Source organism: Triticum aestivum, chromosome 3A (genome assembly GCF_018294505.1).
Source record: "Triticum aestivum cultivar Chinese Spring chromosome 3A, IWGSC CS RefSeq v2.1, whole genome shotgun sequence".
Taxonomy (NCBI): Eukaryota; Viridiplantae; Streptophyta; class Magnoliopsida; order Poales; family Poaceae; genus Triticum; species Triticum aestivum.
Window position 1 is genome coordinate 385,798,282 of NC_057800.1, and position 16,321 is coordinate 385,814,602.

General features: G+C 44.0%; 1 protein-coding gene across 1 annotated transcript; it reads left to right on the forward strand.

Annotated features, from left to right (window-relative positions):
- The first annotated feature begins 5,010 nt into the window (after positions 1 to 5,010).
- Positions 5,011 to 8,729, forward strand: LOC123061360 (glycerophosphocholine acyltransferase 1). The gene is made up of 8 exons (XM_044484439.1): positions 5,011 to 5,218; positions 5,328 to 5,411; positions 5,730 to 5,787; positions 5,880 to 5,980; positions 6,945 to 7,040; positions 7,134 to 7,227; positions 7,620 to 7,857; positions 8,134 to 8,729. The coding sequence occupies exons 1-8, from the start codon at positions 5,138 to 5,140 to the stop codon at positions 8,492 to 8,494; spliced, it is 1,113 nt and encodes a 370-aa protein (XP_044340374.1). The 5' UTR covers positions 5,011 to 5,137; the 3' UTR covers positions 8,495 to 8,729.
- Positions 8,730 to 16,321: the final 7,592 nt, after the last annotated feature.

Below are 16,321 nucleotides of genomic sequence, written 5' to 3' on the forward strand. Positions count from 1 at the left end.
AGTGCACAATGAAATATTAACGCTAATGCCGTACATATGAATGTGATGATTCTACATAGGTAGTACGTCCGGAATACTATTAGACCGAGATACTCTTTGCATCTTATCGTTAAATAGCCCGTCCATAGATCGGGGTTCCCCACACCATCTAGACATTAAGTGTGAACAAGGGTATTTGCTCTAAGAAAGATGAGATATTGTTGTGTATATGAGATTCTAGTGAACCCTGTAATAAACCTTAGCCCTTGGTGGCAACAATTATATATAAGCCTTTTTCACTTTATATCACTGCGGTAGATTACTTGCAAGATTAAACTCAACTAATGCACACGTCTCCCACTGCTGATTAACGATCTAAACCGGCAAAGAGAACCACAAGAAATATACATATATAGATCGAACAAAATAGCATGCATAGATCTGAACATAAAAAAATAATTCATCACATGATCAACATCACCGCTACAAATACATCATTTTAACCATAATCATATATGGCAGCTCATATGGCCATTGTATTGAACATCTAAATACTTCAAGATGAGGAGATTACAACTTTGGCTACTGCCATGAACAATAGTCCAAGGGGTGGACTACTCACAGCTCATCTTAGAGCTTGAGGATTGAGGTTGCTGATGAAGAAGGTGGCTTCTCCCTTTGTAGAGTTTCAGATCGGGGCTGAAAACGAGTCGCCATGAAAACGTGATGTGACAGTGGTGAAAAAAATGCATGATAACTAGGTTTGGGGTTTTGTAGAATATTCATGTCATCGGGCACCGGAGGCACCGTGGGGGTGCCCATAGGCCACATGCGCCCTTGTAGGGTGTGCGCCTACAAGGGGCGCCTGCACCCTGTGGGGGGCACCAGGGTCTGCCCCTCAAGTCATCTCCCTGCACGAATCTTTCAAGACCAATTTTCCTTGATTTTTTCTCGAACTTTTTCTATGGTGTTTTCCTGAAATACTAAAAACACAAAACAAAAACAAAAATGACACTTGGCATTGGCTTAATATGTTAGTCTAATAAAAATCAATAAAAAGTATGGCCAAGTGTATGTAATTGATTCAATGTAGCATGAATCATACAAAAATTATAAATACGTTGAAGACATATCACACATGGATGATTAATTTCGCATCTTATCCACATAATAAGCTTATCTCACACCACCACACTTGAAGAACTTTGTCTAGACTCTCAAATCATAAAAAAATACAACAGAAAATTCGTGTGAAACAGCGAGATGAAGCTAGAGGCCAAAAAGAAATTTCAAAGGATGGCCCGTGTGTGTTCGTTGAAATTCGTTCAAATAACATGCACACATGAACACATGTATACAATCTAGTAGCGGGACGTAGATCTACTCATCTACTATCGTTGAAACAGAAAACGAACAACACAAAAGTCGTGTGAAATAGGGAAATGAAGCTAGTGGTCAAATAAAATTTCAAATGGCCGACCATGTGTGTGAATTTGCAAAAAATCATCCAAAATAACATGCACACATGAACATGTGTACAATCCATTATAGAGACGTAGATCTACTCTTCTACCACTGTTGAAACAGAAAACACATAACACAAAAGTCATGTGAAACAGCAAGGTGAAGCTAGTGGTCAAATAAATTTTCAGGGCCTCTTTGATTCGCAGGATTTTGAAAATGTAGGAATAGGAAAAGTATAGGATTCGAGTGACATGTCAACTTGAATCCTATAGAATCAGCAAGGAGTGTTTGATGCCACATGAAAAACAAAGAAAATGTAAATAGTGGTTGCAGTGGATGTTAGATTTCCTATGAAATATAATACAAAAGATTTCATAGGAAAAATCCTATGGGATCCAATCCTATGAATCAAAGGGCTGACATAGGAAAAATTCATAAGGATTTCAATCCCCCCAAAATCCTATAGAATTCCTTTGAATCAAAGGAGCCCTCAAAGGTCAACCGTGTGTCCAGAATTTGCATAATCTCATCCAAAATAACATGCAAATGTGAACACCCATGTACAATCCAGTATGGAGACATGGATCTACTTGTGTACGACTGTTGAAAGAGAAAACGTAAGTCATGTGAAACAACAAGATGAAGCTAGTAAGGAATTTTCTAACAGCTGATCATGTGCAAAGAATTTGTTAAAATTCATCTAAATTAGCTTCAAACATGAACACGAAATTTAAAATTTACAGTTCACTAAATGAGGAACCGATCAACTGAATGAAACCACAACGTCGACATACATCTTTTTCATGTAGAGTTTATCTTGAATCAAAGCACTGTGTAGATTAGAAATGACGCAAGTAAGACCGACACTTGTCCTTCCTTACATCCCTCAGACATGGACCTGGGTGAAAAGAGACACTCGATTTGAAATACTCAGCCAGGCCCAATGGTACTTTGATACTTTAAACTTGTGACATACACGTGAAACATTAAACACACTCATATAATAAATGGGCCAAAGGGCCTGGATGAGGGGATGCAACATGACCCTAAGAGCATGGGCATAGTTAATACTATAGCCAACTGCTGGCTATATGATGTTGTAATGTCATATATAGTCATCACTTATAATCACTCATACAACAAGATTAGCTATAGAGTATAAAAGTATTACTATTTTTTCACCTTCTCTCTATCTCTTTCTTCATATTTATTGCATTTCACCGATGCTTTTCACCGATGCTTTTCATCCTCACCATGGAGCCATTGCACCGATTATTTGAACGGGCCACAAGAAGAGGTGTTCTGGAGCCGTTGGCGCGTACTGGCATGAAACAACGTCTGTCCATCTTTGAGGACGACGTCGTAGTTTTCATCAAGCCCAAGCTAGTGGAGCTTGAGGCCTGCAAGAACATTCTGGATCTGTTTGGAGAGGCTTCCGGACTGCGGATAAATATGATGAAATCCGTGGCACTTTCCAATTAGGTGCAATGAAGAGGAGATCACAATGGCCTGTGAGGAATTGGGCTGCCAGAAAGGGGCTTTCCCAATCAAGTATTTGGGGCTGCCGTTGACCCTTAGAAAGCAGTCGGCATCGCAGTTGCAGTACCTGGTGGACCAGATGGCGAACTGCTTACCAAAATGGAAAGCAGCCTTAATGCCGAAGAGTGGAAGACTAACGTTGGTGCAGTCGGTGCTTTGTGCTATGCCCATTCACGCCATGATGGCCTTGGATCTCCCTGCTAAGACTATATCTGTGATGAACAAAGTGTGCCGTGGTTTCTTATGGTGCAGACGGGCAGAGGCCAACGGTGGCAACTGTGCGGTGGCATGGGATTCGGTGTGTTCACCGAAATGGGCTGGTGGCCTAGGTATACCCAATCTCAAGTGGCTTAATGTGGCTATGCAAACTAGATGGCCGTGGTTGGCAAGAGTGGACGAAAGTAGACCATGGACGGAGTTCCGCATAAAGGTACCAAGGGAGGCATTGCAGCTTTTCCGGGCGGCAACGCGAAGCGAAGCAAGGTGTGGCCTCACTACCCTTTTCTAGGAGGATCGGTGGATTGATGGCATGAGAGTACAGGAGATCGCACCGTCCATATACAGCAGAATCCCGCCGCGGATAAAGGCGACAATGACGGTTGCCATGGCCATCGAGGATGGGGCTTGGGCAATGGAGATTGGCCCGAACTTTGGCGTACATGATTTGCTTGAATTCCTCGAGTTATGGACTAGAGTGAGCACATGGGAGCCGCAGCTCGACGTATCGGACTCTGTTGCATGGGCATGGGAGCCCAACGGTCACTTCTCCGTAAGATCCGCGTACGCAGCAAAGTTCTGGGGTCGAACGGTGGACCCAATGGCCCAGCTGACTTGGAAATCGAGGGCCCCATCCACATGCAAATTCTTCGCCTGGCTTGCGTTCAGGAACAGATGTTGGACCTCGGATCGCCTTGCCAAGAGGGGGCTACCACACCAGGAGGCATGCCCCTTTTGTGACCAGGAGGAAGAAACCATAAACCACGTGCTACTCACGTGTGTGCTCGCGAGATCGGTATGGGCGGTGGTATGCGAAGCTTTGGGGAAGGTGGAATGGTCACCGATGAAACATGATTCGCTTGCCCTATGGTTAAGGGACAAGCACGGGATGGACAACAACAATCGGAGGGATCTACATACTATCTTCCTACTTGTACTTTGAGGCTGTGAAAGCATAGGAATGCGATTGTCTTCGAAGGGGCATCGCTTTCTATCATGGGAACTATTGGTAGGGTTATGACGGAAGGGAGGTTATGGTTGCAAGCCGGGAAGTTTAAAGGGAATGTAGACCCTTTCTTCCTTCGGCTAGAGTGGTGGGTGAGGAATGAGTAATCCATTGTAATAAAACTCTTGTAATCTCGGTGGAGGCATGCCTTTTGCCTTTCTCCTTTAATATATAATATGCACACTCGTGCATATTCAAGAAAAAAATATATTTATTGCATTTGCCTAGAAGTGTGTATATAGTTAGACTCTTGTATGAGAGCCCATTTCCAACATTTTTTATGTCTCTCTTCTCCACAGTGCCAAAAGAATCATGTAAACGGGCTATAAACTCATTATTATACTTCCACTAAACCTTTTTGCAAAACACGAAATGTTGGCCGTGGCCTTGGATATGCTTGAAAATCTTGACAACTGATGATCGCCGGCAATCTAGGTGGGAGCCAACACGTAAAGCACCTATCCGCGGGTGGGAACAGGCGGCCAGGGCAAAAAGGAGCACGACCGAGCACGTGTTGACCCTCGCTGCTGCCGCCGTGCCCAGGCCAGTGCTGTTGCCTCACCAAACCACGGCTCGCACAGCCACAGAACCTGATGCTGCCCAACCCGACGCTCCACCCCAAACCGTTGCATCGAACCAAACGTCACGGGAACTCGTGAAGAAAACAAAACAAAACAAAACAAAACGAAGAGAGATTAGATTGTAGCAGAGCGCAATCCACGTCAGAGGACGAGTAGAAAATGGAGGATAGTATAAAAGCTGAGGAACAAGAGCGGGGGAGAAGGGATAACAATAATATTAATAAATAAATAAACAAAGCAAAAGGAAAGCGAAATAAAAAGAAGGAAAGGAAACGAAAGGTGGCGTAGGGGGAAGAGGAGGCTTTCGTCTTCGCAAAAGGAACTGGTCGCGCGTTCTCCAAGGTTCCCTGGGATGGCGTCGTCGGAGGTGGTGGAGGACGAGGCGTCGGCGGCGGCGATGCTCGCCAACGGGGCCGCGGACGTCCGCCGGAGGGTGGGTACTACTACTCACCCGCCCCGCCGCAGCCCTATGGCGCCGGTGCCTCTTTTCCCCCGATTACTCGTCTTCTGATTTTTTTCTGGGGGGATTATTTGAATTGCAGAGGGACCAGGCCAAGGCGATGCTGTCGAAGCAGGCCGTCAAGATCGCCACCAAGGCAGAGGAGCACGAGCGCTTCATCTTCAAGGTCTTTTCTCCGATCCCCCCTGCTTAATCTCCATCTTCTGTGCTTCTGGCTCTCCCCAAATCTAGGCGTGCCCGTGCTCTGTTCATTTCGCGGTTAAATTCGGCGCGCATTGATTGTGCTGAGCAATGTTTCAACGTGTGCTGTAAGAGATACGCGGGCCTTGTGTACTGTTTTGTGGGCACTTTGGGTAGGAATGGATTACTGTGGTGATGAATCTCTTCATTTATTGCCATGTACTACTGACATGGCTGTGACGCTATTCGAATGTCTGTATGTGGGGAATGCTCTTACCTGGTGGTACTGGCTTTTAATGTGCAGGTCACACACCTGATGGGTGTTCTTGGATTTGGGACATTTTGCTACCTCTTGGGTGCCAGTAAGCTATTGCCGAATCCATCTGTTGGATTGCATGCTACTCCTGAAAGTTGTGGTCGGTTCATCTTACAGTGCCCTGATTTCGTTTTGCAGGACCACAGGATGTGCCGTATGTGTATTGCCTGTTCTATGTCATATTTGTTCCTCTCAGGTGGATTTACTACCGCTACAAGAAGTGGCACTACTATCTTCTGGTGAGTCCATTTCAGTCAAATTTGTTTCGGCCATCATTTTAACTATGCTGGTTTCATTGCTTAGATGTAATGTCCTAGTATCATTCTTACCTCAAGTGTCATGCACAACTGTCACGGCTATAAAGTGTCAACGTCAGTATATGCTGTAATAATGATGAGTGGATCGTATTATGATATGCTATTATGCCGACTTATTTTGGACTAAAAGCTCGGGAGGAGCCTAGCTTTCAATTAAAAAACAAAATCTCCAAACGGCCAAACTTACGACGAAGGTGGGGTGCTAGGGATACCAGCTTAGAATGATGATAGCTCGCAAAAGAGAATGACTACTGCAAGCTATGACAAGATAGATAAAATGGTTGCCACTGGCTTGATTTCATCGACCTCCAGCAATTGGTGAACTTGGATATTATCATGTATCTTGTTACGGAAGGCATCTTATCTTATACTCCGTCTATCTGGATATGTAGGGCCTGTTTCGTATTTTGAGATTTACTTTGAGTGTCAACAAGTTCAATACTATATGTGATGTATGTCACACAAAGTATACCGCTGAATTCATAGTTGAAAGGAGCTTCCAGTGGTATAATATTTTATAACAAACATCTCATATAGTAATTGATCTTGTTGACAGTCAAAGTAAATCTCAAAGTACGAATTGGGCCCTATATTTCTGGATGGATGGAAGACAAGTGCTGCTCATAACATACAGTACTGATGTTTTTAATGCGCCTTTACTTGATGACTGTTGTGCTTATGCTTTGTCCAAGGCTCCAAGCTGACATTCTAGTTCTTTTTCATTCTGAAGTTTTAGTGTTACCTTTTGTTTGTTCCTTGTTCAAATGACACGAGTTTCATACTTTTTTAGTGGATTGCATTGCACTTCTCAAGCATTTTATTGGGCACAATACTATGGTGCATTACTAATAAATCACTGGGTTACAACCATTGATGTAATTTGCAGGATTTCTGCTACTATGCCAACACTTTTCTCCTTGTTATGATTCTCTTTTATCCAAAGGATGAAAAGCTTTTCATGGTTTGCTTCTCATTTGCAGAGGTATGAAAAGGATTATTGTGGGTTGCCTGGTTTCTTGTTCGTGCTTATAATATGTGTGCAATCATTTGTTTTTTTTTCATTAAATCTTTGCAGGGTCCCCTTGCTTGGGCATTAATTGTATGGCGTTGCAGCTTGGTGTTCAGCTCATTCGATAAACTTGTTAGTGTTCTGATACACCTCTTGCCTGGTACGTTGTCTCACTTAAACAGCCCAAATCAATGCGTAGGATGATGGGGAACTTTACTTTTCTTAGGAAAGCACCATCTTAGTCTAGTGAAACTATTTAACTATATTTTGTTTGGTGCTTGTTGAAATTGTATGACGCGAATGTGATATATGGAAGCCTTACAATGACTACTCTGTTGTCATGTTATGCCGAGGGGAGTCTGAGTATAAGCTTTAGTAGATACGAGCAATTTAACTAAAAAGCTGCAAGGGGAGCTTGAGTTTAAGCTAGATAAGGGTTCTCGGCTGGAAGTTTCTTCTGGATTCTGTGACTTTAGGGTTATGATTCCACTCTATTATTCATCCAGCAGTTCTTGCCAAATGTGTAACATGACTGAAAGAGGGCTTTTACAGGAATAGTTTTGTTCACTATCCGTTGGTGGAACCCACAAACATTTGCTGCCATGCATCCAGAAGGAAGAGCAGCAAGAGTCACATGGCCATATGTGGAGGACAAATCTTATCTGTGGACATGGCTATTTGTTGTTCCTCTAGCTGCTTACACCTTGTGGCAACTGATGTATTTCCTCATAGTTAATGTGCTGCGCCGGCAAAGGCTGTTAAGGGATCCTGAAGTCATGACATCATACAGGTATGTCTTTTTGTATTTCTTGGTGGGGTATGCTGAATACCTATGAGTGGAACAATATGTATGCTCAGTGGTGCTCATTCACCACCGGTGGAGATGCAGTCTATAAAATGGACCAAAACTGAGCCATAAGGACTAAACTTGGTTCAGATAATTTGCCTGTTACCAATTGTAGTTTGAGTTCCTCCCATCTTCTTTACTTCCTCTAAGTGTCTACTTACCCTTGCGTATTCTCCCATGTTAGAGAACCCAGTAATTTATCTTTATCAATTTTTGCAGGGAACTGTCAAAGAAAGCACAGAAAGCAAACAACATCTGGTGGAGACTGAGCGGATTGCTTGGTGACAAGAATCGTCCGTTGATGTACATACTGCTTCAGGCACTGTTCACAGTGGCGACATTGGCTTTCACTGTACCCATATTCCTTTCATACCGGCTGCATGGGATCTTCCAAGTACTAAAGGTGTGTGCTGCAACATGGAACGGTGGAAGCTTCATCCTGGAGGTGATGCCCAGACAAGTCGTCCAGAAGGAGAAGAAGAGACTTGAGATGAAGCCCATTGAACAAGCAAACTTGAAAGAGCACATGGACGATCCCTCAGGTAACCACCAGCATGCATCCGAGGAGCCAAGTCAGTGAGGAAACTGATTTGGGCCGCAAGATTAGATTGTCTGGTTACTGGTACTGTCGTGTGACCTTGTTCTTTCTGTCAGAAAAGTTGCTATCGATGAATGTTCTGTTGGCTTGAGACATTTCAGGGCTGTTTATGGTGGGATCGCTAGTTAGGATGTGTGGGCATGTTTGACATAGCAAAAGGTGGTGGTTCAAATGTTATCAGCGCATTTTATGCCAACTTTGTCTCTAGGGTTTTCAACGTGTGTTGAGTGTGCTGAGATAGTTTCTTTTTTCCTTTTAAAGAGAGCCTTGGCTTAGGGCATGTACAATGCATAGCCTCAAGGTGATGCCTCGCATGTCATGTAGGATCGGATATGATGTAAAGTAGATTCGGATAAGAAAGCGGGATCCTCTCGAGAAGGCGGGTGCTTGAAGAGAAAAAGTGTGGTCCGCTGACAAAAGCTGAAAAGGTTGGAGTGAAAGTAGAGATGCATGTGTATTAGAGTCTTTATTTTTTATTTTTTAATAAGGCTCACTAATGATAGCTTGCATTGGGGAGAAAAAATAAATATAGGTGCCTCAAATTATTTTTTGTCATGAGGCATATGGATAGTACATGCCCTTAGTGGTTAGACATGGTTATGCAGTGCATCCTGATCATCTGGGTTCAATTTCTAGAACTGATGTGTTATTCCCGCATTTTATTCCTTAGGCCTTGTTCGGTTCCTTCAGATTTGAAGGGGTTTGGAGGGGATTGAGAGGGATTAAATCCCTCATAAGTCAAAATCCACCTCAATCTCCTCCAATCCTCTCCAATCTCCTTGTGGGAGGGATTAACCGAACAAGCCCTTAAGGACCAAGCTATCACTCAAGATAAAGATCTATTCATGATAAGAAAAAAAAATTAAGGACTTGGTTTCATGTATGGCGGGACTACAAAATATCTGGCTGCCGTCAGCTCACAGCCAGCCTCGCGCGAATGTTTTGTTCCTATGGACACGGGAAACCAACAGATAACGGCTTTCAGAGTGACCTCATCTGTCCCATAAATGACTTAAGAGCAACTTTAACGGGGTGACTCTTTTTATCCGTGGGTAAAAATGTCTTAAGAGCAACTTCAACAGGGTGACTCATTTCGTCCGTGGGCGCTTGTTTAAGTTGGCCTAACACGCTGACTCAAATGAACGAGCGTCCGCCTGCCGACCGATTCCCGGTTTATTTTTGAGCTGGATTTGCATCGGCGCGGATACGAGATGGATGCGCGCGCTCGCCTTCCCCTTACCCTGGCCTGCTGGTCAGTGGCATCCTTCACCATTTCCCCTAAAAAACCTCCCGCCCGCGCGCGCTTCCGCCGCCCGCCATGGACAACGACCTCGACGCCGCCGCCGGCCTTGCCTCCCTCAGTCCGGCATGACGACCCCCCTCCCCCCTCCCGCCCCCGGGCAAAGGCAAGCCTCGCGGCCCCGCAAGATCATCGCCGCGCCTAAGCCGAAGAAGATGCTGACGCCCGAACAGCGGGCAAGGGAGTCGGCGAAGAGGAAGGGCCGAAGGCACGCGGTGGACGCGAGGGACGAAGCCATCGCGGCGGCGGCCGCCGCCGCCGCGACGCAGCAGGAGGTCACCAACGCTCGCGTCACGGCGGCAACAAGGGAGGCGCTATATATGCTAGGGTTAAACCCTAGCCATCACAAGCCTAACGTGTAATATGGTACTTGTATGTATCAAATCAATTCGCACTTCCCTAACAAAAAAACAAAAAAATAAAACTATTCACACCACACAAAGAGAGAGTCTTGCCCCGTTTTACTATAAAAATGCTATTCAAATCTACTCCCTCCTTCCATCTATATAGGGCCTAATGCGTTTTTGGATGCTAACTTTGACCAAATATTAGAGTAATAATATATGACATGCAACTTACACAAAGCACAACGTTAAATTCGTATGTGAAAAGTTCTTTCAATGATATAATTTTCACTTTGTGCATGTCATGTATTATTAATCTTGTCAATAGTCAAAGGCGGTCTTAAAAAACTCATTACACCCTATATAGATGGAAGGAGTGAGTATGAATCCATATTATGTCCAATTAATTTTTTTTCATTTGCTGTATAATGCATGTAACTTATTCATACCAACATTTTAGTGCATTCCAAATGTCTATACTACCGCTGCAATTCGAACTGAATTTGAATTCGTTTCTCTATTTCAATAAGAATCTACAATCATGATTGTTGCCAACTTCAACCATCATTCATGTATTAACTTAATAACACACCAAATGATTACTATAGAGATAGATATGAACTATGTGTACTACATGAACACGAATTCTATTTTTTGAATACACTTGATGTTGATTCCAAATAATAGTACATTTGATGTACTAACTATATATTCATAATCTAAATCATGTTCCATACGTTTACACCGTGTTTATCACACATAGTATAGTGCCCCGCCCCCTACATTATGACAAGTATTTAGACCTGAGCTGCAAAAGCCACACATTAGCCCAAATTATGATCAATGTTCTATATATTATACGTAGTACTAGCAAGATGCCCATGCATTCCACAGAACGTCAACATGATCAAGGGGAGGCCTAATTTGCAAATATGGAGAATGGTGTGTGTTGGGGATATTACTACCAGTATGACCCGCCCAGGAGGGGCCGGGTCAGCCCTAATAGCGGGTTACATAAGAAGCCCAATATACATTCAAGATGATAGTTTATTAAACATATAGAAGACCCAAAGGCCTGGGGCCGGCTTAAGGTCCGATATTGTAAACCGCCGTATGTAAGGAAAGACTTGTAAAGAAAGGCATGTAAAGGAAGTCACCGAGCCGGACACGATTATGAGCCGGCCGGGACTCTGTAGGCCACCAGGCGTCAACCCATGTATATAAGGGGACGACCCGGTGGCGGCTTAGGGCAAGAAACAACCAAATCGATAACCAAGCCGGCGAGTTGAGCCCCTTGGAGATCGAAACTTCAGCAATACCAATCCCAACTAGTAGGCCTTTACCTTCATCGTAAGGGGCCAAACTAGTATAAAAACTCTCTCGTGTCCTTTGTCCCGATTAACCCCTTTAAGCTTCCTAGTGCGATGGCCCTATGATTAAGTCCTTGCTCTAGGACATCTGCCGTGTCAACTCCACGACAGTTGGCGCCCACCGTGGGGCTCGAACCCACGATCACAAGGTTACACACCTTTCTTCATGGTTTATGGAGCAGAAGCAGTATTGCCTAGTGACATCCATCATGACTCGCCCCGTGTGGCGGCTTATGTTGAAGCTAATAATGAACAAGCCAGACAGAATGCACTTGACTTGTTGGATGAAGAGAGAGACTTAGCAGCGGCCCGGTCAGCAATTTATCAACATGACCCGCGTCGTTATCACAGCCGCCAGGTTAAGTCCAGGACTTTTCAGGAAGGCGACTTGATGCTCCGGCTCATCCAGGATCTCTCAGATGCACACAAGTTATCCCCACCTTGGGAAGGACCCTTTGTGGTCAGTAAGAATTTAAACAACGGGTCATATTACCTCATTGACGTTCGAGAGCATGCAGACTCACGTAAGTCGGAGGAGGAGACCCGCCGGCCATGGAACATTGCTCAACTTAGGCCATACTACACCTGAGCCACCGGCTCTCATCATGTACATACGTTCACATTGTATATATCATGATAAGCAATAAAGTAAGACCATCGGTCTCTTTTCTTTTTTCAAAGATTATACGTATTTTCTCATTTTCAAAAGATTATTAATCAACTTTAACCTTTTTGCTCCGGCTTATGATCGTATCCGAATCTAGCTGCAAATCTCAAGGTCATTTGGGGGCTTCCTGTTCAAACATAGGTCGTATTCGAACCAAAGAGAACATAGCTGTCGTAACCCTCTTGATCGGCTCAAGGCCAAACTCACTTGGGGGCTTCTTGATCGTATTCGAATCATAGCTTAACCCCTCTTGAGCCCGACTTGGATCGTATTCGAATCAGGGTCGTTAAAAACCTCTCAAGGTCATTTGGGGGCTTCCTGTTCAAACATAGGTCGTATTCGAACCAAAGAGAACATAGCTGTCGGTACCTTCTTGATCGGCGCAACGCCAAAGCCACTGGGGGCTATATGGTTGTATTCGAACCTTAGCTTAACCCCTTTGGTCCAGTTTACTGATCGTATTCGAATCAGAAACCCCCACCTTTTTGAGTACAGGATTACATTATGTTTATTATCTATTGTTTGCTTTTTTGTTGTTTAAATATTACAAACAATTAGCCTGGTCTTCTTCACCGGCTTGACTATTTGACAACACATCCGCCCTGATCATTCACACTAGCAGTTTACGGATCAAAAGGTACAGCCTACTGAGGTATAGTAATCATTGAATATTTGGCTTCTCATAAAGGTTGAATTATCAAATTCATCACCCGGGTTATTTAAACCGGTGATTTAAGGATCAAAAGGGACAAGGTATTTACTTATACGCACTTACCTGTTGCGTTAACTAAAGAGTTAGTTTTAAACCTTTATCCTTTATTTATATTTGTCTCTGATTTTTATTGAGGTAAATATATTGGCTATAAATTAGGTGTTTAAACCTGTTTAAACCGCCAAGCTAGTATTTTCTTTGTATTTACAGGAACAGAGTTCAAGCATTGCAGAGACAAATATTAAACGATACATACAGTGGCATCTGGAAACACAGGTTCACATAGAAGTATTTCATGCGCGATGGCATAAGCAAACATGCGGTGTTTTAAACAACTAAGTTATTACAAGGCTTTATAAGCCCATGAAGATGCTCATTTTCCCTCCCTCGCCGGTTCACCACCTTCTGTTTGCTGGAAATCGGGTTTTGACCAATCAAAGCCATTCACGGCGACAAATTCAGCTTCGTCGTTGATCAGGCCGACCGTGTCAATCTCCGGGGCAAATGTGTCTTCTCTTACTGGTGGGATCAAATCTGTTACTTTGTATGAGGGAGTGGCCATCTTCTTATTCTCACTATCAAAACCCAGCTGGTACTTATCAACATTGGTGTCATCTCCAAGGCTAGTCGTCTGAGGCCGGACTCCGCGTACACAAGCCATGAAGTCATCTTGAGTAAAGGGAGACCCATCCTCTTTCACGGTGGGATAGCCTCTGGTTACGTCTGCTGGGTCTAGATCTGGCACCCAAGCCTTGGAGCGGCTTAGGGCAGTCAAGGCTCCGGCTCGCGCATAGGAGCGTTTTACCTCTTGGAACCTGGCAGGAAGGATGGACAACTTTTTTAGGACGTCGCTGAGCCGGTTGGGTCCTTGGTTAGCAGGAGAGATGGTGGCCAGAGCCCGTTGTGCGCCGATATACAATTGTTCAACGAAAGTATATACTGCCTTCAGTTTAATCAACGGGTCTTGGCTCAGATTCTTGTTTCGAGGACCTGCATAAATTTTTACATGCAGTCAGTTAATGTCTTATACTCCGGTTTGGCAAAAAAATATACAAAAGATCAAGTCAGACCACTTAGCAAAGATAGCAGCTACCATCTGAGACACCCGCCCCTTTAACCCGTCCAACTCTGTTGAAATCTCTTTCAGGGCTGTTTCAGCTGTCTCAGCTCGTTGGGTCAGAAGTAATTTTTCCTTTTCCCAAGTTTTCTCCTTGGCAGCAAAGCTGGTCTTCAAATTTTCCGTTGCAGAGAGGCTTATTTGCAGTTTGGAGTTAGAAGATTTGATTTTTGTCTCCTGACTTGCTAGCCGGGTCTTTGCGTCAGTCAATTGAGAGTTCAACTCAGACAAGGCATTCTGTAAAACATTCAAATGAGTCAAGACTTGGTTTCAAATTCAAATTCAAGATTCAAGTCTCAAACACTTTACAAACAAACCATTTGTAAAGTACTTGACACTTGGGGGCTAATGTATGCCAAATCAGATTTCTACGACTCTACAAAAATATTTAAAGTCCCAAGTACCTTACAAAGTAACATCACTTGGCACTTGGGGGATAATGTGTGCAGTTCAGCAAGTTTATCAAGGTTAAACCGGAGCATTAAGTACTTTGAAGACGGTCTTAACAACAGTTTTTAAGTACCGATTCACTTATGATCAAAGTGAACCGGTACTTGGGGACTACAGGTGAAGCTTTGTTTTTATCATTGATTCAGAGGTAAAAGCTTCGGCCTATATTTTACAGTCTATAGGTTATTCTGTTTCTTTCATAATCTGAAGATGTGGGGGCTGAAGGAATACTAGTAAACCGGAAACAACGTACCTCATACTTCAACTGAAGCTGCTTGACCATCTCGATCTCAGACTCGCGACTAGAGTGTACATGACTGAGATAGCCGGATAAAATGTCACTCGCATTGAGACGGTCATAGTTGGCAACGTCAAAGCGAACCTTCTGCCTCTCCAATGCCTCTTGCTTTGCTGTGCAACGAGCCAGCACCGTTGGGTTCCCCGGCTCAACAAAGAGGCTCCCAGTAATTTGAACATCTTGAGCCGGTGGAGACGGCGGGTCGGTTGAGCTTGACGGTCCAGTTGTAGAAGGATTCATAGTGGCTTCGTTAAAAGACGGCTCCGGAGGATTTGCTTCATTGACAATAGGTGGGTCTTCTGGAGCGTCAGTTAATGGAGAAGGCGGCCTAGCCGGGTCAGATGCCAGCACTGGCGGGTCTTCCGCCGGTTTTGCTGCCTTTGCCTTTTTTGATTTAGCTTGGCCGCTAAGAAAAAATGTTGCAGGAATGTCAGTGTAAAGACAAATCTGAACAACCCAAAAGAAAGGAGGATTACTAATTACCCGGGAGCAGTATTGAAAGCCGGGAATTGGGTTTGCGAAGAGTCGCCAGAGGAACGAGACACCTCCTGAAAAGAATAAAAAAGAGTTCATAGAAATACAAGGAGAAGGATCTATTAAGAAGAGTTAAAGACAGAGATAAATAAACCTCATTTGGACGTTTCTGAGGAGTTTGTTGAAGGATGATCGCCGGTTCATTTTCAAACCCAACTTCACGACGGCTTTCATGTTGCTGCTTTTTCAAATGAAAGTTGGGATCCAAGTGAGCTAAAGGGTTAGAAAACCTTACTTTATGGATCACTCGTCGAACTTTGTGTCTTGGTAAGGGTTCTGAGTCGAAGGAAATAATAGTTACCTCAGCTTCCCCGGCTTGACTGGCCCCAGTGTCATCCTGGTAAGGATCAGTGTCAATAAGATTGTTAAAAAATTGGCAAAGGGAATCAAGGGATACCTCCGAGTCAGATGTGTCATCAAGTTTCATCAAATCTTCAGCAGTGGTCTTCTTTTTCTTCTTCGATCTCCGGGTAGATTTCGTGGCATTCATGGCGGCGATTTTCGCCTTCTTGGCAGCTTCATGGTCACATTTCACTTTCCAAAAGTCAGAATTGGCCTACAAAGACAAGAGTAAGGATCAATGCTAAATAATACGGCTGGGCAAAATACAAAGGAAAAAATATCAGAATATCCTTACTTCTGGTGCTGGGTTAAGTTTACAGAAGGGATTTAACCCAACAATGCTGCAGTCTTCATACTCCCATTCACCAAAAGGTTTGACATTGAGACAATGTCTTCTTCGATTAGTTGAACCGGGGTATGACGAAGAGAGTCGTCCGGGCCTCCACCATATTCATACATCAATCTTGAACGACGGCTTAATGGAATAACCCGCCATGAGATCCAGCAGCGGGTCAGATCAACTCCGGTTAAACCGTTCCCCAACAAGGCGTTGATTCTTCTGATAGATGGAAGCAGCCTCTTGCATTCAGCAATGGTAAGTTTATCTGGCAGTGCGAACTTGGAGTCAAGACGATCAGGGCGGTAACCCGGCAGTGGCTTCTCGTTGGCTGGTGA